Here is a 26819-nt window from a genome sequence, read left to right as displayed (position 1 = left end):
CAGCCCTTTCACACAGTCAGTGATTTCGCACCAAAACCAGGTGCGGGTCCAAGACACAGAATTGGTGCCAATCTTTTCCTCATCTCTGTGTAGCCTCCACTCCTGCTTTTGGCTCACAATCACTTATATAATGCTTACCAACACGGACTGTATGAAAACGGCCTTAGATCTCATGGCATTTTACTACGGTCTATAGTCTGCAAATGTGATTCAGTGTAAAAACCGGCTTCTTCCAAACTGCTGATCTGAAACTCCTTGCAGAGTTTTTATTTTTGGAAAGGGAAACAACTCTATTGAACATCAGTTCCATAATATTTTAGGCCCTGATCCCTGTAATTAGAGGTCCAATGTATGAACTGCAGTGTTAAGTTTTTTTTTTAGTCTAATGAAAGCGAAAGTTTCTTGTGAAATTACATTTGGAGACTGGTCCTCATTAGACAGTCTCTTTTTATTAGAAACGGGAAACCTGGAAAGAACTGCTCAGTTTTCCTGCAGCGCCACTGCAGGGGAAGTGAAGCATTACACAATTTCCTTTTAAAGGGGTTGTCCAGTTTGTATAACTAGCTGCACATTTGGTGGTAACAACTGGTAATAAGCATTATCAGACTGTCACCATTAATGATGCATAATACATGTTCACAGGGAAGTCTTCTGACCTGCGTGCCAGCACTGTGCCAGGAACATGGCCGCTGCTGGAGGATTCCTTCCATCAGCGACCGCCTTTCATTTATACTGGGGACCGACAGGGAACCTGGCTCATGCACAGTCCGTACCTAGTGTAAGTGAATAGAGGCTGCTCCATCAGCGGCCATGTTCTCAAGGCGGTGATGGCACGCAGGTAGGTTCCTTAGCACTGGAGGCTTCAGGTAGCAGCTGATCGGTGGGGGGGGGGGGGGGGGGGGTGAGGTGTCGGACCCTCACCGATCAAATATTAATGACATATCCTGAAGTCATTAATTTTAGGAGCCTGTAAAACCCCTTTAATAGGGTCTTGGAAAACGTATCAGCAGGTTGAGATGGTGCAGGAGCATTCTACTTGTGACTGATCTATAAAAACACACAAGAAGAAATGAGATGTAAAGTAAGCTTTTTGGAGCGGAATTTGTTTAATTTTTCACAGAGGGCACCCTACTCGTCTTGGGCTTAACAGCGGGACATTTCATTTGATTCACTGGACAAATTATCGGTGTTGATTTTAACCAGGACTGAAAACAATAGCAACACTGTGCCGAGACCACTAGTCAGAGGAAGTTATCTCTCTCTCTTTAACATTTCTCATGAACTATGAAGGAGACCTTGCCAAATAAAATATCTAATCAACGTGAATAACTGCTGTTTAGATAACTTCCAGATTGAGCTGTGTGTTTTTCTACCTTTCCATCGCTAATAATGTTTTCTTTCCAGGTTTTCTGGGGTCAGGAGAACCTGAATTGCTTAACGCTTTTGAATGAACTTGTCCAGGATTACCTGAAGAGAGAGTCCGGGTTGGGCACCACGAGCAGTGAACAGCCTCTTCTTCCATTCTCCCCTGTGATCAGTAGACCTTCAACCTGTAAGACAGAGCACAGCTCTGATGATTTGAGAACTGGACTTTTTCAATACATTCAGGATGCTGGTAAGTCAAGGACATCTCAGATATGTTCTATTTCTTTCCTTACATACATAGCATTCTACTTTGCAGAGGTTTCTAATATCATCTCCATAGGGTTTGGGTTTATTCTCTGTGCCTATTTGAGTTTGTTTCCTAGATTCTAAAACATGATCATTTTAAAGGAACCTGCCAGCACTTTGAATAAAGGAGCACTAAACCTAGAAGCAAATGATAAGTAAGTCCAAGAAAACTTGGCTACAGTTTTAGTTGATCTCCAGGATTAGGCTACTTTCACACTAGCGTTTTCAATTCCGCTATTGAGATCCGTCATAGGATCTCAATAGCGGAAGAAAATGCTTCCGTTTTGTCCCCATTCATTGTCAATGGGGACAAAACTGAACTGAACGAAACGGAAAGCACCAAAATGCATTCCGTTCCGTTTGGTTGCGTCCCCATCGCGGACAGAAAAACGCTGCAAGCAGCGTTTTTCTGTCCGCGATGTGGTGCGGAGCAAGACGGATCCATCCTGCTACACAGCGTAAGTCAATGGGGATGGATCCGTTTTCTCTGACTTACAATGGTGTTCATGACGGATCCGTCATGGCTATATAAGACATAATAAAACCGGATCCGTTCATGACGGATGCATGCGGTTGTATTTTTGTAACGGAAGCGTTTTTTGCAGATCCATGACTGATCCGCAAAAAAAAGCTAGTGTGAAAGTAGCCTGACTTGCATGCTCTTGAAACGAATATCTTGCAGACATCTTGCAAATGGTAATTTCCTGCTAGGTTGTGTTTCTCCCTGACAGATGGCTGAACTGGGCAGGGCCTAGCTGAGAGGGGTGTCCTGGTGGTCTTGGTGTTCTATGTCCTGTTGCAGAGAGAGAGAGAAAACACGAAGGACAGCTCCTCCTGTAGTTTGTCATATTACAGCCACACACAGGATTGTAACGAGGAACAGAAAATGGCTCATTGCCTTGGACACATGTAGAAAATGTCTTCTTACGGTTTTGATTGAGACAGAAAAAAAAATGAGAGAGGAGGATATTAATGGAGTTTTTTTAAGACCCCCAATAATTTAGGTAAAGGCATGGGATTTTCAGAAATAACTAAATAAAGCTTACTGACCTGTCCGATCACCAGTTGTTCCAGTGCCGCTACTCTGGTGCTCCCTGCTGGTCCTTATTTTCTGCGCTGCAGCGATGAGGTCCCCAACTGCCTCACGTGAGCCTTGTGGCCTCAGTGATCGGATCGAGTAGCCAAGCATTGCAGCAGGGAGGTCCCTGACTGCCCCACATAACAGCTGAGGCCAGACATCATTACACACACACGCAGATCTTTTGTCTGATTGCACAGATATTGGTCAGATAATCTGTTGGTGTAATACAATACTTCTTTTATTATTTTATAACCCTCCCTGCCTTTAGCTAAATGTTTTGGCGCATTGGAATTTGTTATCAACAATAATGTGTAATTAAAGAGCCTCTGTCGACATCATCCACCCTATTAAACCATGTATATTGCCTGGTAGGGTTGATCACGCTGATTAAAACTATACCTTATTTATCTTGCCAATATGTGAGGAATTTTATCCTTATGCAAATCAGGCAGTTGGAGCACCAAGGAGGGGGCTGTAGAGCTGGGAGCACTACAACAGCTCCGCCCCTAGTTCTCATTATACTCCCTCTCCTATTTGATTGACAGGACTAATAACGGTCTAATGGTGTCTGTGCTGTGACTTACTAATACTCATTGGTGGTCCAGTGTTAGTTATATAGAGTTGTTGGTGTCAGTGTGTTACCCTAGGGAATTGATCATTTTGATAACGTGCTGTGTCCTATATGTATGTAATCATTGGTGGCTGTGGAGGCTCTCAGAGGGAAGACAGAGGGAGACAATACTTACCTTTCCATCCTGCCGGCAGCTGCGCTCCCCACTATGTGTGAAGCTGCCGGCACCTCCACTTCTGGGTGGACTGACATGCCAGAGGCTTTACATCGGAGGGGGGTAGCTGCTGGGAGGATGAAAAATAAGTATTCTCTCCTCTCCGCACAGTGCTCGCTCCCCTCTGCAGCGGCTACACTGCCACCAATAATTGCATACATATAAGCCACAGTACATTATCAAAATCCTCTATTCCTAAGGAAACACACTGACACCAATGACTCCATATAAAATATTAATGCTGGACCACCAATGAGTATTAGTGAGTCAAAGTGTGGGCACAAGAAGACAGGGCTATTAGCCCTGTTGATAAAAGAGGGGGGTGTGGCAGTGTTCTGAGCATTAGGGGTCGAGCTGTAATGGTGCTCAAAGTGCTACAGCCCACCCCTTGGTGCTACAGCCCACCCCTTGGGGCTGCCCCCCCCCCCCCCCCCCCCCCCCTGGTGTCCAACTGCCTGATTTGAATACAGATAAAAATCCTCATATCTAGGGAATGCTGCAAACTACAAAGATAACTAGCATATTGTTTAGATCAGCAGGATCAACCCTACCAGGCTATATTCCTTGTTTAATAGGGATGATCATTCTGATAGAGGCTTTTTAATTGCATTTATTTTTGCTTTTCAAATTTTCCAATGCTTTACCTCTAGTGTTCACCCTACAAACTGCAGCTGCTTTCCTCAGTCTGTGGGGCGTTCAGCTTGACTGCCTGTTTCTTACCCTGTACCAGCTGTAATGTAACACTAGCAGGATTTCCTCTTTTATAGATTGAATTTAATGACTAAACTAAAGGTGGATTTAGACGGGCCGATGAGCAGCGGATTGTCGGGAAGGAAACGCTCACATGCACAGTATGAGCATGAGGGAAGGCTATTGCGATCACCAGTGATCATACAGAATCACTGTTTAGACCACACCATCTGCTGCCCAGAAACAATGATTGATGTGCCTGCACAAACTACAGGATCCCCCAATAAACAAGTGTTTTGCTCGTTCATCGAATGATCGGTGGCAGATTTTCGGGAACGAGTGTTTGCAGGAACGTTCGTTCCCAATTATCCGCCTGACAATCGGGCCATCCAAATCCACCTTAAGTGTGAACAGAGCCCTCCTGTTTCTAATGCTGAAAGAACAATTCTTTGATGAGGCATGTCCAGCTTTTTCTTTTGTTTGATTCCATAATGGCCCAAGCCACAGCAGTAATATTTTATGGAGTTAAAGAGAAAGAATATTCACTTGTTTTTGCATCAGTCCTAGAGAAGTGTTTCACTGCTACACACAGTAGTGACCACTTTTTAAAAAGACCATTTACCAACCTATTGTTCCCATTGTAATCGTGAACAGGTACAGACACTACAAAGGTCATGAAGCTGCAACTTTGATTGAAAATTGCAATGTTGTTAGGTTGGCTGTCTGTGTCCGTTGCTGCTCTGCTCTCTCCTGCATTAAAGGGCTTCTGTCATCCCACTAAACAGTTTTGTTTTTTTTTGGTTACTTATAATCCCTATACATACTGTAATTAATCATTTTGGTTTAGCAGATTATGTTAAAAACTTACTTTTAAAATATGCAAATTACCTTGCTACCAGCAAGTAGGGCGGCTACTTGCTGGTAGCAGCCGCATCCTCCTATCCTACAGACGCCCCCTCCGCATGTTGATTGACAGGGCCAGCGGACGGGATCTCTCTCTGCTGGCCCTGTTTGCATTCAAAATCTGGCGCCTGCGCCGTACCTGTCTTCAGTCGGCGCAGGCACACTGAGAGGCGGACGCTCGCTCGGCCGCTCCATCCTCAATGCGCCTGCGCCGATGACATCACATCTACACCCGGCGCAGGCGCATTGAGAAGGGGGACGCTCGCTCGGCCGCTCCTTCCTGAATGCGCCTGCGCCGGGTGTAGATGTGATGTCATCGGCACAGGCGCATTGAGGATGGAGCGACCGAGCGAGCGTCCACCTCTCAGTGCGCCTGCGCCGACTGAAGACAGGTACGGCGCAGGCGCGAGATCTTGATAGCAGACAGGGCCAGCAGAGAAAGATCCCGTCCGCTGGCCCTGTCAATCAACATGCGGAGGGGGCGTCTTTAGGATAGGAGGATGCGGCTGCTACCAGCAAGTAGCCGCCCTACTTGCTGGTAGCAAGGTAATTTTCATATTTTAAAAGTACGTTTTTAACATAATCTGCTGAACCAAAATGATGAATTACAGTATGTATGCATAAATCGCAGTATAGGGATTAAAAGTAACCAAAAAAAATAATAACTGTTTAGTGGGGTGACAGAAGCCCCAGATACCTGTGCTGCTCACCATGCTGCTACCTTCCTCTTGTGCTTCATTCTCTGTCTCCTTAGGGCCAGTGTACGCGCTTCCAAATCCATCCCCAACCAACGGCTAGGGGTCTCTGGGTATCTAAGGGCACCTTCTCCAATTGGAGTGTGCCTGAGCTTTAGGTTCCCAATAAAGGTGTTCTAATAGTTTTGTGCTGTTGTGTTTTACCTGCGTTTATCCTGCGTTTGTTACTGTCTATGCTCCAGCTCGTGCCTGCCCTGCCTGTGTGTTCCAGCACTGCCATTTTCTCTTGTCTGTGTTTAAGTTAACCTTGTCTGTCTGCCACATATGTATCATCACTGTCACCTGTTATCCTGTGTTTCCCACCATTTACTCTTCAATTGTGCTGTATGGATCCTAGAAACCTGCAATAAAGTCTTAGTAACTGTTCAGACTATACAGACGGTTTTCCTGCGATTTTTGTGTCCTGATCTTTTTGTGCTTGCAACAGAACCTGACCCCAGTGGGTCAGCTGCCAACGACACCTGGGCTATCCCAGAAGGTAGAGGTCCAGTTGCTTCCCTGCAGTGAAGACCAGGACAACGTCCTTACGGTTTAGCCCAGATCCATACCGGTTAGTTGGCACAGTGGATCCACACTTACTGATCTGTAACAGATATATTCATTCCCACACACAAGTGGTTAATTGTATTGATGTCTTATTATGTCTTCTGCTCTGTCATGGTTTAAGCTTTGCTCATTACATTTTTTTGTGTGCGATAGATGCTCAGAAGATGCCTAATGCTTTTGAAGTGGTATTTTACAATGAGACAGAAGACAATCCTGGGATGATGCTTTGGAAATATCCAGAGCCAAGAGTCTTGACATTAGTGCGAATTACCCCTGTGCCTTTCAACACAACTGAAGATCCTGATATTAGTACTGCTGACTTGGGAGACGTATTGCAGGTTTGTGCCTGGATATCGAGTATAGTATAATGCCATAAATAATGTTCCTTTAAAAAGGTTTTCTGAGATTTAAATACAGCGGATAGGTCATCAGTATCTGATTGGTGGGGGTCTGACACCCAGGACACCCACCGATCAGCTGTTTGAGAAGGCACAGGCGCTTGCAGTAACACTGCCGCCTTCTCACAGCTCACCAAGCACAGCGCCGTACATTGTATAGAGGCTGTGCTTGGTATTGCACTTGAACATGACGTCAAGACCTAGGGAAACTGCGAGAAGGCCACGGCTCTACTGCGAACTCTGGTGCCTTTTCAAACATCTGATCGGCTGGGGTCCTGAGAGTCGGACCCCCACCGATCAGATACTGAGTGTTTAAGTCTCAGAAAACCCCTTTAAGTGATTGTGCCTTACATGTAACAACTTGCAAGTTTTCTCCGTTTTTATTTTCTACCAGGACCTTATTACATGTAGATTGCATAAAATACATTTCCACATCTTTGGTTCCTTCCTATCTCCAGAACGGGACCCTCAAAGTGAACATAGAGCAGCTGCGCATGCACAGCCACCTTCTGGTGACCACTTTGGGAGTTCCCAAAATAGCCGAACGCCAGCTCAGCTATTTCCACTTGGCTATTTTCGGATCCCCCATAGCAGTGAATGGAGAGCATGCCACACATTCGCATTGTGCTTTCCTTTACTTCGAGGTTCCCATTCTCCAGATAGGAGAAGGTTCCAGAAGTGGGACCCACACCTATCTAACATTGATGGCATATCCTAGTGATATGCCATCAATGTCCCAGACGGGCCAACCCCTTTAAAAGGGTTTCTGAGGGGGTTTATTAAAATTCTCGAACAACTTTTACAGTTGCCTAACCATGTGCAGACCGCTAATTAACTATTTACTCCCAGGTAATCCACATTTAAGGGCTCATGCCCATGAACGTATGGGCTCCATGCTGTGGATCGCAGATGGACTGAAGGTCCGCACCGCAAAAAAGCAGTGCATGCACTACTTTTTTGAGGTGAGAAGGCACGTACAGTAAACCCACGGAAGCACTCCGTAGTGCTTCCGTGGGCTTCCGATCCGTGCGTCCATTCCGCATCTCCCAGATTGCGGACCCATTGAAGTGAATGGGTCCGTGATGCAGGATGCACACGGCCGGTGCCCGTGTATTGCGGACCCCCTGTAGGCGGCCCGCAATACGGCTACGGTCGGGCAACGGCTGTGTGCATGAGCCCTAACTTTGTAAGGATGTACCTAAACGTCCATGCAGCTGCATGGAGAGTGTGCAACTGCGGTCACTTACAACTGGGCTTCCCATAGAGAAAGCTACGACATTTCTTTTTACTGTCTGTGTTTCATCACTGTACTCACAATGAGTGCTGTGTATACAGGTATGTGCATGAGCTGCTGGGTCTTTGCAAACCGAGATCAGCTCTGCAGTGAGGTTCCACAGACTAATTGCAACCTCAGGGGCGTGTATTCCTCCTAATATGTCAGCCCCAGTTACAGAAGAAATCAGCAATAAAAAAAATAATGTTAAATGCCCCACAAAGGTGGCGTATGACCTTATTGGGGGGTACAAAGAAAAAAGACAAAAATAAAACTATATTTTTTAAAATAGTACATGATACACCGCAGCTTCGAGCCTCACCCACAGCAACCGTAAGCTATGTCTCCCCATATAAATATGTCATCCCCAGTTACAGAAGAAATCAGCAATAAAAAAAAATAATGTTAAATGCCCCCCTAAGGTGGTTTAAACTTTGTCCCCCCCATATATTAAAACTACTGGGACATAATTAAAAATGTTAGTTGCATTTTGTGCTTTTAAAAAATTGAAAAAGTGCTAATTATATTTTCCTTTTTTTTCTTGGGTATAAAAAATAAAATAAAAATAACTTCAAAATTACCAATTACCAGAAAAGACACAAAAGTTATTTGCGAACCAAATGGCTTTCAAAAATGCACAAAAAAACAATATGACGGAGCAGGGTTAAAAAGCAGGGTTTTGAACTGGTTAAAATGAAAAAAGATGGTATACTCACCCATTTTTCCTGCACCGTTGATGGCGGTGCTGGTCCGGTATCTGTGACGTACTTGGATTCGACACATGACCAATACAGCCAGTCGCTGGACAAACAGTTGAGTATAGCGCATTTTTTTCCTTTTAAGCAGTTTTAGGGATTACCAGAGATTTTTCTTTATCTCAGACAACCCCTTTAATACAAGCAGGTGATAACAAGTGGTTAGAAAAATGAACGAAGTTGGGTACAGCAGGAAATAGAAAATTAGAAGTGGATGTGACCTGTTTCTGTTCATGAACAGAGGTACAACGTGTCAGTGGAAGGTCAGATAATCAGGTTATAAATTGTATTTCATGTGTGCTTTTCCAAGAAGCTCCTATTATGATTAGGAGATGAGATAACGTCATTGGAAGGAAGCACATCTTATATGGATCAAGGACATTACTAAATCAGAACAGATGTACTGTACACCGAGTGAAACCTGGGATGCAACTAGATGGATGATCAAGTCATAAAATAATTATATGCTCCAGATAAGACCAGTTACTGCAGGGATTCCTAACACTGGCTGCAAGTTAATATTATATACTGTAGAAAAAAAAATTATGCGGGATTAAAAGGTTAAAAAGCACAAAAGTGATCTAAAGCAAAACAACTAACAATAAACTAACAATAAACATGGTTGGCAAGAAAATGAATGAATATAAATTAAAAAGGTTGCGCAAGGATGGAGTTTTTTTTGGCTACCCCCCCAACTTGGTCAGACCTGTAAGGGGAAGATGACTTCCCGGCGCTGGCTCCTCGCTTCTTCTCCTGCAGGCCTGCGATGCTCTGTAGGGCTTCCTCCACGGCGGTGACCATTTCCCCTTACATCATGACAAATGGTGACAAGATGCAAGGGGATCCGGTCAGTGCCGCTGCGGTGATGTCAAATCAGATGTTTACAGTGAGAGAGCCCAGCGGAGCATCACAGGCCTGCAGGAGAAGGAGGGGGAGCCAGCGCCGGGAAGCAGGTAAGTATGCTTCCATTACAGGTCCGGCCAAGTTGGGGGGGTTTGCCAAACTGCCTCCGCCCCCATTCTTGCACGACCCTTTAAGCAAAATTTGGGGGGGGGAAAACCTGTGGCATTGGAGGCATTACAAAATTGTGTTGAAAAAGTGCACAAGTGCTTTAAAGAGGATCTTTCAGCAATCTCGACATGATTGTTTCAGTGAATACTTGCATTTCTCATAAGATAACCGTGCTTGAACATTGTTTCTTGGAACTCTGCATTGTACAGTTCCTCTTTTATTCCTACCGGAAATGTATGACTAAATTGAAAACTGGGTGTTACTATTGTCAGAAAAATGTGTGTTCAGGGTTGAAGGTGTAACTGGTCAGTCCGACAAAAGAAAGTAAGACTGGGAAACAGGCAAGGACATAAGTGGTCCGGGATGTAGGATCCCCTGTATCACTGCTGATACTTTTTTTTGCTCATGTTTTTCCCATGTTCTTCAGATTTCCTTTTGTAAACCATAAACAGATGTTTTCTCGAGAAGCTTCCACGTCTTGGTAGCTTCTTATCTCAAACAATGTCTAATTTCCATCCTCCATTCGGGCCTGACTTCCAGCGAATATTTCAGTGTATTAGTCCCAATCTGATGCTCGTTCCTATTTGTGATGTATCACACCACATCGAGATGCTTTGGAACAAGGCGATGTTTGTTTGTTTGCACAGCTGTATGCGTTCTTCTGTGTATGAAAATGTCCTGCTGGAAATCAGCGCTGGAACGCCCTGATGAGATTATCTTCACTCACCATACCATCTGGGCGGATCTTAGAATTTGATGGACCATACATGATGTTCCACAGATCATGAATGAGATATATAGGTTTAAAGGGAACCTGTCACCAGGAAATGCAGTGCAGTCTGCAGGCAGTAGGTTATAGAGCAGGAGGAGCTGAGCAGATTGATGTATAGTTTTGTGGGAAAAGATTCAGTCGGACCTGTAACTTATACAATTATATCTCTACTTTTTTCACCTCCTGTGGACAGCTATTGGTACAGGGAGGAGGTGTTGTCAGTGACTGACAGCTGTCTCTGTATGCACACTATAGGTGGATTTTATACTGCCCGATATTCAGGCAGATTAATGGGAATTAACAGTCCTGCAAACACTCATTCCCCCATGTAAAGGTGCCGCCGACCACCCGATGAACAAGCAAAATGCTCATTTATCAGGTGATTGCGTCATTCATGCAGGCACCACTGATCATGGTTTCTGGGCAGCGGATCGTGCTGTCTAAACAGCGATCTGCTGACCAGAAGCAATGATTCTGTATGGGGACGAGCGATCGCAATAGCCATCCCTTAAGCCTCATATTGTGAAGGAGATCGGTGCATGTAAATGCAGAGCTTCACCTCCACTGAACAAGCAGCCGACTGTCTTGTCTTCCTTCCCGACAATCGGCTGTTACATCGGGATGTGTAAACCCACCTTTATACACACAGTGCTATCATTCACTGATAACCCTTCCCTCCTGTACCGATAGCTGTTCACAGGAGGTGAAAAAAAAGCTGAATTATAAATGTATAAATGCAAGTTTTACAGAATCTTTGCCCACAAAACCATATATCAGTCTTCTCAGCTCCTCCTGCTCTATAACATGCTGCTTTCAGTTTGCACTGCATTTTGGGGTGACAGGTCCTCTTTAAACACATCTCTTGATACAGTGTCATTTGTAAGGGAGGCATGAATTGTCCTTGGAGACATATTTGAAGTTTAAGGGGTTGTACAGCAGAGTAAATCTTGTTAAAATAAACTTAGAATGGTGTAAAATAAAAATTAAAAAAACTGTCTTTGCATCCATAATAAAAACGGTGTGGCTTAGGCTACTTTCACACTAGCGTTCAGAGCGGATCCGTCTGCATTATATTGTAGAAAAAATTCTAAGTGTGAAAGTAGCTTCAGACGGATCCGTCCAGACTTTACATTGAAAGTCAATGGGGGACGGATCCGTTTGAAAATTGAGCCATATAGTGTCAATTTCAAACGGATCCGTCCCCATTGACTTACATTGTAAGTCTGGACGGATCCGTTTGCCAGGCGGACACCTGAACGCTCCCAGACTGATGCATTCTGAGCGGATCCGCATCCACTCAGAATGCATTAGGGCTGGACGGATCCGTTCGGGGCCGCTTGTGAGAGCCTTCAAACAGAGCTTACAAGTGGAGCCCCGAACGCTAGTGTGAAAGTAGCCTTACTTGAAAAAGAAATAGTGTAGACAGACACTCAATATTTGCAATCACGCGGACGCTTGTAAATAAAATAAGTAGTTTAATAATACATAGTACATAAAGTATTTAGTACATAAAATATTGCGGATGTACAGTGGATATGTGTACTTCCCAAAGGAAGGAAATAATGTTTGAACTAATAAACAATAAATAGTAGTATGAATATAAAAGAATTAAAATAAAAAAATCCATAATTTTTTTTTAAGATAAGAGGCAATGTAAAAACAATATCAAGGTCCTCAATAAGTGGCTGCAGCAATGTAAAAGTCTTCAGTAATTAAACCAGTGGCTGTAGCAAACAAACTAGCTGGCGATCCTAATTTTAAGAGAACTTTGCCTGGAGTAATGGTACATTTCAGTTGCACATCAATTGCATTATGATTGCACATCAATTGTAGTAAACCGTCTTGGTAATGAAGGTTAGGTATGTGCCAATCGAATGCTTATTTAAAAAACTACCCAATTTTATTTTTGTAGATGAATCAGGAGGCTGAGAGGACTTCTGGGTACAGAAGCAGGCCAGCCCTTATCCTCTTTTTCCCAGGGACCTGCCTTCCCGATGCCGCTGTAGGGCCCCCATCATCCATCATTTTGCAGCTGCCTGCATCTGTGTGACCATGTTTTCCCAGCTCACATAGCTGACAGAGCCCTAGGCAAGAGCCAGTCAGCAGGACACTGACAGGCTCCAGGACAGAACAGTCTGAAGCACATGGTTGGCAGCAGCATCGCTTACACTGTTTTAATTTTTTACATTGTTCTGAGCCTGTTTAAAATTTATATATATATATATATATATATATATATATATATATATAACATCCCATGAAGGAGAAAAGATTGGTCTTAGATGGTTTCCTCCGTATGCAGGTTTTTTGTCTGGCAAAATTCATGCAGGAAACCTAACAGACCCTATTATAGTGAATGAGATCCAGCGAGCCCCAATGGGATCCGACCAAGCTGTACACAGTAATTCAGATGTTCTGTCCTCTACTGGAACAGACTACCAGAATGCATGCCGCAATTGTGGACTTTAAATATACTAAAAGTACCACACAATAGCTACAAACATGATGAGCATATAATGATACAATATGCACAAGAGATAAAATATATAAACAAGCAATTTCATTGGACAGAGGGAGAAAAACGTACAGAGTTGCTGAAGAGTATGGCGATAACTACATCAAGTTGATCAAACACAGCTTTAATTCATCTATAACAGTGCGGGCGTCTAAAGTCAATGCGATCCATGTCCTTAAAGTATATCTCTTCAAATGTCTATATTTGTACTGTAATACAGGTTGAGAGGTATCACGCCTGCGTACAGCACACGTAGTAAAGAGGTGAGTATTGCATCTGTGCCCTGCTGATAGGTCCCAAAATATACTTGAACTATATATCCCATTAATCCACAGTGCAGCGCCAGATAACAACTGACCATCATCACAATTACAATAGTTGGCACAAGTACTCAGTTGACACGTAAAGGGCATCTGTAGGCAGTTTTGTACCTATGACACCGGCTGACCTGTTACATGTGCACTTGGCAGCTGAAGGCATCTGTGTTGGTCCCATGTTCATAGGTGCCCGCATTGCTGAGAAAAATGTTTTCATATATTCAACTGACTAGGAGCGATGGGGGCATTGTCATTACACCTAGAAGCTCTTTTCTGTCTGCAGAGAAAAATTATGTTTTATTATATGCAAATGAGCCTCTAGGAGCAATGGGGGCGTTACCATTACACCTAGAGGCTCTGCTCTCTTTGTAACTGCTGCCCCCTCTCCGCTGTGATTGACATGGGCAGGTAGTAAAAACGTCATCACACCTGGTCCTGTCAATCAAAGTGTAGAGGACGCAGCAGTTACAAAGAGAGCGAAGCCTCTAGGTGTAACGGCAACGCCCCCGTTGCTCCTAGAAGCTCATTTGCATATAATAAAACATCCTTTTTCTCAGCAATGCAGGCACATATGTACATGGGACCAACACAGATGCCTTCAGCTGCCAAGCGCACATGTAACAGGTCAGCCAGTGTTATAGGTACAAATCTGCTGACAGATGACCTCTAATAAAGTGCTGGTGCTTGCTGTTAACCATTTGAAGACTGATAGTTATAGTATGGACATTAATACTATAAAAAAAAACTGAGTTTGTCTACACATGCTCTTATTGAATGCCACCAAACTGGATATTAAATTTGCAGTGAACTATATTAAAAAGTTGATACATATTACATGTGGAATAAATAGCCTTAATAAAGAAGTGATTAATATGTGCAAGTGCATAAGTACCACTCATGAGCCCCAACCTTATAAATGTGAGAAGATCACCCACATGAGAATATTCGGAAGACCGTCCCAACTAAAACGAGGTATTCAAGGGACAATAATGTCCTTACACGCCAGGGGCACCGAACACAAACCACACCCGATGCAGTAATATAATAAACTCTCAAAAAGGAAAAAAAAAAGTTAACCAATATCAAAAAGAGTCTAATGGTTCCTGTAGGTACAACTGGCCCTGTCAATCATGAAAGAGAGGGAGGGGCTGGCAGAAGAAGATGGAGGAGTAAGGATATGGCCACACGGTCAGGTTTCTGCAGGCAGGTTTGGAAGCCAAACTCACAATGGATCATAAAAGGAGAGAATGTAAAGGACAGATACGAGTTCTCTTTTTTGAGTTCACTCCTGGTTTTGGCTTCCGAAACTGCATCAGAAAAACTGACCGTGTGGCCGTACCCCAAAGGTGCACAGAATGGCTTGGGCCTGCCCCCTGTGCACTTAACTGCTGATTTGCATATTTATTAAAAGTACTGTTTCTCCAAAATGAAGCCATGGATCGCTAAGTGAAAGGTATCATTACATTCAGCTGAAGCCCTACAGGGCATTGGGCTCAGTAGGTTTCAGACCATAGATCCGTATTACAGGCTGTGTGAACTCAAAGGCTTCACCACCGCTGGACGGCTGGATTTAAAGACCACAATGTAATGTAGGAGACAGGTGTCCACATCATTATTCAGCCTTCAAGCTGAGGTGCACCTGCCAGGGAACTTCGCATCATGGAAATGTATTCTCCTGCTCATGACGGGTGCTCCCGGCTGAAGTTGTTTGGCAGGGTGATCGGGACTTGTACCTATGTATAGTGAATAAGAGGCAGATGTGGACCCCCAGCACATTGTCCACATGAAAGGTAGACGTAGTCAGGTTGAAATCGAGGTTACACATGCCTATTATTAATGGGGTCTTACCTTTGGAAAAGATGGTAGCGAGTTTTTGTAGCACAAGTAAAACAATTATAATGTGTCCCTAATAACAAACTTTATTGTTATAATGAAAGAATATCTGTCCCCTCTTCTGACAAGTCTGTTTTAGTAACTACTTACGTTCCCCATAAAATAATTTTGGAGCATCTTTTCTTAGAACTCTACATTGTGACGTTCCTCCCGTTATTTCTGCTGCAAAGGTCTGAATCAATTGACAGCTGGGTATTGACTTTTGTCTCGTCATTTGGGTGTGTCCTTACAGGATCTGACATTATCCAGTCAATGCTGACAGCTTGACTTGGTTGGGGCACACCCCAATGACCAGGGAAATAGTAACACCCAGTTCTCAATTTATTTATGCATTCGCAGGTGGAGTAAGAGAGAGACAGCACAACTCCGAGGTCCTTGAGATTCTTAGCACCATGAGGTCCTTGACCTCATGTTGATTTTGATAAACATTATGCAGACTGAAGCACGAATCACCATTATTTAATGCTGGAGATTCCTTGTACAAGTCATTCTAATAAAGAAAGCCAATCGGTTGACTACCAAAACATCTTACAAGAGAAAAGTCCAGTTGCTCTGACTTATTGCTACTGATTAGTGATGAGCGAAGCGAGCTTCGCAGGGGCGGATTGGCAACTTAAAAGTGGCCCTGGAAAAAAACGTAAAAGTGGCCCCGGAAAAAAACGTAAAAGTGGCCCCGGAAAAAAACGTAAAAGTGGCCCCATGTTGTAGGCGGGACTAAATTGCTAGAAGGCAGGGCAACATGCGTAAGTAGACAGAGACAACAGAAGCAGACAGGGCCTGCAATACCATAGTGTAATATAAAGTACCAGCGCTGCAGAATCATAATACCACAGTGCAGCACGATATACTGCCACCCTCTCCACTGTTTTCAACTGTATCATCGTCCTGAGGAGTTCAGGAAAATAACTGTGGCCATTGAGCATCAGATCATTATGTACCTAGCCTGCAGCCATTAGGAGAGCTTGGGTGGCCCCCTGGACATCAGCCCACCGGGATATTTCCCAGTAGGGTTTATGGCCAATCCGCCCCTGGAGCTTCGGACGCTTCATCTGAAGTCGCTTAGTTCCAAACTTCGGAATAATACTGTACGGAGATCCGTCTCCGTACAGTATTAGAATGTATGGGCTCCGATGAGCCGAAGTTAGTTATTCACAAAGTCACGCATGACTTTGTTGAATAACTTCGGTAGCTGATTTTTAAAGCGGAAAACCACTTTAAACCGAACTCTGCTTTGGCTCCAAGATACCAGTCAGAACCAAAGCGGAGTTTGGTTTCAAGTTTTAAAGTGGTTTTTCACTTTAAAAATCAATTGCCGAAAATTATTCAGCAAAGTCACGTGCGTCTTCGCAAATAACGAACTACGGCTCATCGGAGCCCATACATTATTCTGTACAGTATTATTCCGAAGTTTTGAACGAAGTGACTTCGGATGAAGCATCCGAAGCTCCCTTCACTCAACGCTACTACTGATATCATAGAAAACTCTTTTGGTTCCGGGGCCACCTAAAAGTAAGTAGTGATGAGTGGCATAGGCAATATTCATTTTTGCGAATTTTTCGCATAATATTCGCAATAAATTTGCGAGCTCTAGAATTCGTGATCTCCACTCATTATTTTCGCTATTGCTCAAATCGGCACTAATGATACGCATATTTTTGCGCAATACATGCAACTTCACATTTTATCATGTCTGAGTAGATATTACTGATTGGTGCGCTAAGTATTGTTGTGACATCACAGCACTACGTCTGTAGTATGTATGTATGGACAGCGGAGAAACCGTAATTCCTATCACACTACCTAACACCCTGCACTGGAACCTATCACCTACACTATATCACTATCTAACCTACACTGACTATCTGTATTTTATATGAGCTATCTAATTATCTTAATGTAATTGGATAAGGAATAGGATCCAGATGAAAGCACAGAGCACAGCAATGACACTGCTCTCTCTCTCAGAACTGCAAAAAAACTACAGAAAATGGCTGCTGGGGAGGTTCTTATATAGTAAGGGGTAGGCAACTTTCCTATTGGTTACTAGGGATGTTGCTAAGCTCTGACAAAGATATTGCAGCCTTCTCATTGGCCCACAAGCAAGAAGGGAGGTTACTGATGAAAAAAAAATCTAGAATATTCGTGATTACGAATATATAGCACTATATTCTACATCTTCGCGAATTCTCAAAGTGCCGATATTCGCAATAAAAATTTGCGATTAGAATGTTCGCGATCGACACTAAAAGTGAGATTTATAATAAGCAGCCCAAGTTTCATTAGAAAGCAGAATAATTTTTGTGGGTAAATCTTCAAGCGTTTTTTTTTTAGGCCTTGTTCACACAATGTTTGTTTTCTTTCAAGTAAAACCAAGATTTTAACTAGAAAAATAAACTTGTAAAAAATGTCCTCAGATTCAGTAACTGAAAAACACTTCTGTTGCTTTTGGATGGTGAAATAATTACCCAATTGGGCTAAATTCCAAAACAAAATATCAATAGAATGTAACACATCTCCAGATTTTCAGAGATGAGGAACTTAGTGCACATTTAGTAAATCTAATCATTTTACCTAAGTACCGTAACTTAGGTTGTTTAGATAGTGGCACCTCGGTTGGAGCTGATTACGCCTGTTTAGTGTCTCCATGTGCAGAGTTTGCTGCTGATTTGTCTAATGTTTTCCTTTGGGATTTATCTTTCTTGGTTGTAAAATCTAAATGTTCAATCTGTCAGATAAGAAATGGAATCTGAACTTTCTTGCATCTCTAGAAAATGTTTTTTTCCATACATTACACAGAGTACTAATGGCGGCAGCGTGGCTTTAGCCTAAAGATTTTATGCAGTCTATATGCGAGTGCTTTGTATGATTTCCGATTTTGATTGTTCGTTTTGCTTCGTTGTGGCACAGTTTTTTGACTGTGCAAATTAATTCAGGAGGAATCATAGTTCACATATGTCCATTATTGGGTCACATTCACACATAGAAGCTTTCCAGAAAACATTGCAACGCAAACTTTAGTGTAGTGCAAGAAAGTGGAGTTATAAAACCCTATCCACACATTGCAGAAAAAGGGCATATCTGCAACAACTCCTAGTCTGTTGTCAGAAAGCAGTTGACTTTACCACCGATTTGTTTCCTTGATATTGCAGTATGTGACATCCACATCTAAGCTGTACATGCTGTATGCTCTTGTGTATTTGCTGTAATTAAACCCCCTTTGAACGGCATCTGTCATTTGAACTTATGACACCGGCTGACCTGTTACATGTGCACTTGGCAGCTGAAGGTGTCTGTGTTGGTCCCATGTTCATATGTGTCCACATTGCTGAGAAAAATTATGTTTTATATATGCAAATGAGCCTATAGGAGCAACAGGGGGCATTGCCATTTCACCTAGAGGCTCTGCTCTCTCTGCAACTGTCACACCCTCTTCACTTCGACATTTTACTGCCTGGCCCTGTCAATCAAAGTGCAGAGGGCGCAGCAGTTGCAGAGAGAGCAGAGCCTCTAGGTGTAATGGCAACGCCCCTGTTGCTCCTAGAGGCTCATTTGCATATATTAAAACATAATTTCTCTCAGCAATGCAGGCACATATGAACATGGGACCAACACAGACACCTTCAGCTGCCAAGCGCACATGTAACAGGTCAGCCAGTGTCATAGGTACAAATCTACTGACAGATGTCCTTTAGTAATAATGAGATGGCTCTGCTCATTCTTTCCCAGTCTGTACAGCAAGTTAACTGATAAAACATGTTTTAGTGATCAGTGTGGAAACTGGATGACTTCTAGATAATTGTATGTAGATAGTCTCATAAAAATAAGCATCAAAAACGATACAAAAAAAGTTTAGAAGAAAAATCTGAAATAATACGATATGTACTTTTCTTGTAAATTTTCTTTATTTTGAAAAAATGCAAAAAAAAAAAATAGACATGTGTCATAGTTAAATTCACTTTGACAGGTATGTAAATGACAATTATATTGGTAATAGCATTTTCATACAATGGTGCTATCAAAACTTTTCATTTGTATCAAAGAAGAAATTATACAGTATAGCACTGAAATAAAAGGATGAATATGGGAGAGACAAAGGGTAGGAGGGGTAGAAAGGTGGGTAACAAGGAAAGAAGGGGGGAGAGGGGGGAAACGATATGTACTTTTCTGATGATACATTTCCCTTTATGGAACTCCTCCGCTGTAAACCCTGTAGTATATGTATAACCCGCTGTGTAACCTTATAACTGTTCATCTTTTTTTTTTTCTGAAATGAGATTTAGAGATTATATAGCAAAATTGTCAGTTTTACATCGCACACCTGTGACTTGCTCCACTTACATCGGGTCCGATCATCTGATAAACTACGGGTCACGTTTTATGTTATTATTATTATAATTATTCTAGAAATGAGGGACAGAAACTAGAAAAACACAAGACTGTAATAAAGAAAGAGTTACATATTTCATTGAAAAGGTTAAAAAAGTGTTTCTCAGGGCTCTTAGATTACCATGTTAAAATACCAAGGGAAAATAAAACCTGGGCTAGGATTCTTGTTTGTACTTAGAGGGCTTTCCGGACAGGAAGGCAGTCTTGATGCAAGACAGTAAGCCAGAATACCAGAGGGGCAGTACAGGTGAAATGGCTGCAGCTGTACCCTGCGTTTCAATGTACAGCAGCTACAGTATACCCTGGAATGTTTCCTGAACAGAAATCACATTCGGTTAGCTCTTGTTCCCAGGAGTAGATCATACTAAAATGTTATAAAATCATGATTTCCTGCACTTGAATTCTTGTGGTTTCGCAACTGGTTCCAATATTACAAAGGAGGAGATTTTGTGGCTTCTATGAGCTGATATATAGATTTCCCCTTTTTTCCCTTTACTTGGACATCGTTTTATTAGATAGTAGATGATATTGTAGTTTTGAGATGTATTTATTTTTCAAAAATTTGCAAAACCAATGTCTTGATGGCCGCAGAGTGTGGTCTGCTGCAAAAAATCCGGACTCCACAGGGTATCCTGTGACTACTGTTTAACTGGAAATGCACAGACGTTGTGCGCAGAGCTGTCATCGCCTCCTTGTGTAAAAGGAAAGTGAAACAATTGTGAAAACCACCAGCAGAAACTGTGCTTTACAACCTTGAGACTTAGAGCTTCTGTGGGATCTGATTATTTTCAGCCATTGGATGAGGAGCACAGGGGCTCATTGGTTAGTTGGAGTCCTATGTTCAAATCTGACCAAGGACAACATCTGCATGGAGTTTGTATGTTCTCTCCATGTTTGTGTGGGTTTCCTCCGGGTTCTCCGGCATTACAAACATACTGATAGGGAACTTAGACTGTGAGCCCCATTGGGGACAGGAAGCAATGATAATGTTTGAAATGCCTGCAGTATATGTCGGTACTATATAGGTAAAATAAATAATTGAAAGTGAATACAGAACTCTGTGGATCCTTAGTAAACTGGGTTCAAATTAGGACTTTTAGGAAGATTTATTAAGCACTCCATGCCAGAATTGTGGCGCTAAAAGTTGCAAATTGTTTGAACATAAGAGTCACAAAATGACCCTGTTCGCACTATGATTTCCACTTTTCTAAAAAATGTGAGCGGTAAGGGGCATTACCTGTGTGGCCAAGGAATTTATATTACCTAAGCCAGTTTTATCACTCAAGTAACACCTGACATAGTTTGTGTATATTTAACATTATGGTGAATGGATATGCTGAGATATGCCAAAAAATGAAATCTGGATAGGTCGCCAGTATCTGATCGGAGGAGGTCCGACACAGCTGTTTGAGAAAGCTCCAGCGTTCGCCGTGGCCTTCTCTCTGCTCACCAAGCCCAGCAACGTACATTGTATAAGCACGGATGTGCTTGGTATCGCAGCTCAGCCCCATTCACTTCAATGGCACTAGGCTATGTGACCGATGAACGTGACTTCACACGGCCTAGGAAAAGCTGGAGCACTTCTGCCTTCTTACGCGGCTGACCGCGGGGGTCCCAGGTGACGGACACCCATCAATCAGATATTGATGACCTATCCAGAGGACACTGTCTGATCTCTAAAACCCCCAAGATCTACAGAACGAGGAACTCATGAAAGTAAGGACTCCAGAGCTCTTGTTGACTCCAGAGCTGGAGCAGCCCAATGCAGATTTTAGCAAAATGGCTGGGTCAGTTTTGGTTATTGACCCAGCATTTTGCTTAGTGTCACCAGTCTTTGCTACCCCCAGATAAAACTGGGGACAGATTCCCTTTAACCAACAGAGCTATTTAACACCCATCCAACATTGTCGTAATACAACTGTTTTGCAGGATACAATGAAGAGGTTGTCTGGCCTTCAAAACTTTAATATTGGCCATGTAAATACTGATTCATTCAGATTATTTATTTGTATTAAAAATGTGCTTCCTTTACGCGCTCAGAATTATGCATGCCTGTGAACTCAAACATTTCAGCATTCCCTGCTTGTTCAGTGTCTGTACAGATGTTTTGTTCTGCGAGCTGTGGCCTTTCCCAAAATACAGTGCATACAGTAATGTATTCTAGGAGCCCTGCTGACATGTGAGAGGTTTATAAGCTTGTTCTGTTTGCAACCAGAAAAGAACTGGCTTCAGCTCTCTCTTTACTCCTCTTGTTCTGTTGATCAGTAATGGTGGTCCTGACATAATATGAGAATCTCAGACACAGCCCTAGATTCCTTCAAAATGCACATCACATTCATCCAGGGTCAGGTTAAAGCACCACTCCTGCCCATGGACTGCTTTTTTTAAGTTGTCAGAGCAGTCCATACTGTATGCACACGGAGTTCAATGAATGGAAGCTATATGTCAAATGACTGACTGGACCTCTCATTAGCTTAGACAAAATAGACGCCAAGGTAAAAACGGTCCAGCAGCACGATCAAAATAAAATCCAAGCCGTTATAGCATCAGTAGGAACAATTTAGTTCAAAAACGCGTGAGCGCCATGTGGACCGTCAATCCTTTGGATCCGACACATGTTTGAGAATCTTCAATAAAACTTTTTGGATGTTATTTAGATCCTGCTGAACCATTTTCTCTATGTGAATGTGAATGGTTCTGGAAAATTTGTATCCAGTTTAGAAATCCACACATGTAAAATCCATAGTTCTTTACCTCATACATTATACTCTTACACAGTAAGAAAGTCATGAACGAGTTTCCTTTCCATTTTTCCTCTGCTGTGATGCACTGTAAGGTAAATTCAACTCGACACAGGTCAAAAAGTGCGATTCTGCAAGTACGCCTCTGCTCCGTTAGATTCATGTCTTCTAAACCATATCCTGTCATCACTGCTTCCCTACAGTGCAAGCATAAGTTTAGATATAGCCTACTCTAAGGGTATGAAATGAGAAGATAGGACGGTAATAGAAAATTACCATCCTATTACCGTCCTATTAGGCAGTGATATCATTTTAGGTAGAGAGACGGAAAGACTTCCACTTTAATTATCCTGTGATAAGATTATGAAGTGAGAAGCACACGTCAGTCGCGCTCCATGTTTTTGGATCCTCATCAGGAGTGTAATAGATTGAAATACCAGATTGCTTCAGCACCAATCAAGAATCACCTTTCCATCTTAGGCTACTTTCACAACTGCCTTTTTGCTGTCCGGTTTTGAGATCCGGCATGGGATCTCAAAACTACAGCACAACGCATCTGTTTGAATAAACAACCGGCTGCATCTGTTCAGAACAGATCTGGTTGTATTATATCAAAAATGATCATACCGGATCCGGCATTTCTAAGTCAATGGGTTGCGGCACCATTGACTTACATGGTTTTCTGGTGCCAGGACCGGCATGTTTAGTTTCCCATGCCGCGCACAAATATGCAGCTTGCAGTGGTTTTGTGTCCGGCATGGGAATGCAACAAATTGGAACGGAATGCATTCTGGTGCACTCTGTTCCAGTTTGTTCAGTTTTGTCTGCCAGATCTCAAAACCGGAAAGGAAAACGCAGATGTGAAAGTAGCCTTAGCCTCTTCAGGAGGAAGTCAAGTAAAGAATCTAAGACCTGGAAGACTCTAGTCCTTGTACTACGAGATGTTATCCAGGCTGAACTTGGCAGGTGCATCGAACCTGATTAGAGCGGAAGAAAGAAAGGAACATAGGGTAGAATAAGAGAGCTTCTTCTACGTCTTTGAATTAAGCAGGAAGTTTTCTTTATCTTGGAGATCAACTTGTGTTTAAAGGGGTTGTCCAGGATTTTGTTTTTATATCCTCCCCACACTCAACCATACCTATGAAGAGGTCTATACTTACATGCTCCCCTCAGTTCTGGCAGTGCTTGACCTCAGTGGTGACATTTCCCCAAGTAGATTCTGACCTAGCAGTGTTGTACTGCTTGTAGATATGTTAGTCCTGAGGCTAGTCAGTAGCTTCAGAGGTGCACATGAACCCTTCCATGCAGAAGTTCATAAGCAGGGCTGTAAGTCCAGCAAAGAGCGACCGGGAGCTACGAGGAGTAGGTAAGTATAGCTGTCTTCACAGGTACTTCTGAGTGTGAAAGTGGGGGAGTTAAAAATCCTGGACAACCCCTTTAAGTATATTTCTTGAGCTTGGTATGTAAAATAGTTTTAGCAGTAACTTTTGCCATGTGACTTTTGTCAGCTCTTTATTGCCTTCAGCAGGGCTGATATAGATCAGTGTTATAGGAAAAAGCCTCGGACCAGATTACCGCAGCACTTGCCAAGTTTTCCCTTGTCTCAAGACATGTAGGTTTTGTTTTTCTTTCGCAGAATACATGGAAGATTTGTATTCCGAGGGAGCTGGCCACAGAACAGAAAAGAGAGTAGAAACACTCAACAAGCAAGCAGTTTATTCATCCTCAGGAAGCCAGGCTTATAATCCCAGCATGACCTGGCGTTCTCCACCTCATACAGGATTATATTGTGTTCTGCGTCCACGTCTTCTCTTAGGTGGCCTGTATGAAGGAGTTAAAACGCGCACACACTTCCTGTCTTCAGTGGACATCTAGTAATACAGTAGTTGTTACTGGAACAGAAAGCATGTTCTCTCCAAGACAAGCCCACCCTGCGAGAACCACAATCTCGACGGCGTTCAAGATAGAAGGAAGGTTATTAATAAAGGAATAACAAAAACAGTGAGCGCTTCAGGGAATACACAGCTTATTACAGAGCCATCCAGCTGTGTGTGCCTTTCCATATTTACGCTGTGGGTTTCGATGAGAGTCATCCTTGATCTTGAAGCAGGTGGTTCATTCTGGAACGCTGCGATACAGTCATTATCAGTCAGCTCATTGTTACTGGTGTTATTACACACTGCAGTCTGCAGCCTCGCTGCTTCTTTCCTTTGACCCTTTGCGGTGAAGGGATCCTTCCTGAAATAGTTATGGCGTTGCAGTTTTATGGCTAACAGTTTGACCCGAGGAAAATTTAATTTTCAAAGGACAAATAAGGTCAGCTGTAGGAAGATGATAAATGTATTTTTAGTAGTTACACCCAAAGTGCTCTTCCTCTCCAAACAAAGACGATGTGTGCGTCTTAATAATTTCTTATTGTACTGTTACATTTACATATGGGCAGTTTTATTTTTCTGCTTCAGATTTATAGAGCAGGCCCTGGCTGTGTGAGACCTGCCATTGCTTGCCATATAACTTGTCACCGACATTGCCTTTAACGTGTGTAGCTGTACTATATTTTCCACTTTCTTCTTCTCTCTCTCATGGTTTTCCTCAGCAGTGACTAATCTGACGGGCACCTCAGTGGTTAGCACTGGTGCCATGCAGCGCTAGGGTCCTGGTTTCAAATCCAGCCAAGGAGAACATCTGCATGGAGTTTGTATGTTCTCACTGTGTTTGTGTAGGTTTTCTCCCACACTCCAAAAGACATACAGTACTGATAGAGAACTTAGATTGTGAGCTCCTTTGGGGACAGTGAGTGATGGTAATGTCTGTAAAGCACAGTGGAATATGTTGGTGCTATATAAGTGAGTAAATAAATACATAAAAGTTTCATCTGTTCTTTCCCTCTCTCGCTTAGGCCAGTTTCACACTTGCATTCGGGAGATCCGGCAGGCTATTCTGGCAGGAAGCTACGTGAATTCCATCCGGGCCCCATTAACTATAATGGGGATTGGCGGAAATCCAGCTGCAACCCGGCAAATATGCCGAGAAAACCGCTGCACGCAGGAAACTAGCCTTAGTTTCTTCATCCATCCCTTCTCTCCCTCTTTTGGTCTCTCTCTCCTTCCCCATCAGCACTTTCTTATGGTCTCCCCATTCCTCTCTGATGGTTTTCCCATCGCTCTCTCCCCTTTCTCTTTTCTTGTTCCTTCATTCTTCCCTCCTTTCTTAAAAACAAGACCTACAGCGGTGTGGCAGGCGCAGCACTATGAAGTGCCTTTTGCGCTGTGGCATTAGAAAAATTTTGATATCTCTGACTTTTAGTCTAACCAGACTGTCTAATACTCTGTAATTCCTCTAGCGCCGTTCTATGGAAACAGTAGGTTTAAAGAGCACACCAAATGCTTGAAATAACTTCTTTATTAACTTCTATTTGTCTTCATATATAACACAGCCGCCTCTGCAGCAGATAGTCCATGTACAAAACACGTGTTGCATAAAGATTCATAAAATGGTGGTATGCATAAGGTGGTTCAACTGTTCAATCTGGTCATTCAACATAAAATGGTGGATATATTTCACTCTTGAGTATCTGTACTCTCACTTAAAGTTATTTAAGCACTTTATGATCTCTCTCTGAGAGGTATATCTGAGGTCTAACTAATAGTTCTACTTGCTGAATTTGGTCGCAATTTGCAATATGCAGTTAGCAGTAACTATTTGCAGATTGGTTGAGTATGATCTGGTATGGTTGTATGCAATTTGGATTGCAATATGGAATTTGAATGGTTACAATTGTTTGTATGGTATTTGTAGTTTGCAATTGGTAGAACTGTAAGTATACATTTCTAATCACTATATTAACAGTAGGAACATTATATAACTGTTTTTAAATACCTCTCTGCTTTCATAAAACACAGCTCTTAGTGGAGTGAATGTCTGTTCAGCTTCTCTCTCCGGTGAATAATAATTTCTAGAAGCTCCTGCTAGGCAATTTTCCACACAGGCTGTGTGTGAGGCTGGCTGTGATTGGTCAAAACTCCTGGGCTGTGTGTGATGCTGGCTAGGATTGGTCAAGACTCCTTCCCAGCAACAACAGTTTAACTCCATGCTTTATGTTGTTTCTGCTGTGTCATTGAGCTTACCTTACATTATATAATGAATCTTAAAGGCATACTACCTTTTCTGCTTCTGTGAACACAAAATATAACTATTACATGACATCCAAACATGAAGTCACTGTAAATAACTCTGTTTTTGTCTTTAACACACAAACATAGGAACTGTATTAAGGTTATTGGCAGGTTTAGCTGTATACACATATAAGCTATATTAGCAACCTAGG

The 26819-nt window shown here is 42.7% G+C and overlaps 1 protein-coding gene across 4 annotated transcripts in view; it reads left to right on the top strand.

Annotated features, from left to right (window-relative positions):
• VPS13B (vacuolar protein sorting 13 homolog B) overlaps window positions 1–26819 on the top strand; it is a 1020896-nt gene that overhangs the window by 829680 nt on the left and 164397 nt on the right. For all 4 annotated transcript variants that reach the window (XM_040432419.1, XM_040432415.1, XM_040432418.1 and 1 more), the window contains exons 38-39: window positions 1405–1615; window positions 6585–6769. In XM_040432419.1, the coding sequence (XP_040288353.1) occupies window positions 1405–1615; window positions 6585–6769 (396 nt within the window). The remainder of the gene's footprint in view (window positions 1–1404; window positions 1616–6584; window positions 6770–26819) is intronic.

Source organism: Bufo bufo, chromosome 5, assembly GCF_905171765.1.
Source record: "Bufo bufo chromosome 5, aBufBuf1.1, whole genome shotgun sequence".
NCBI classification, from domain to species: Eukaryota; Metazoa; Chordata; class Amphibia; order Anura; family Bufonidae; genus Bufo; species Bufo bufo.
This window is presented reverse-complemented; position numbering and strand designations above follow the sequence as displayed.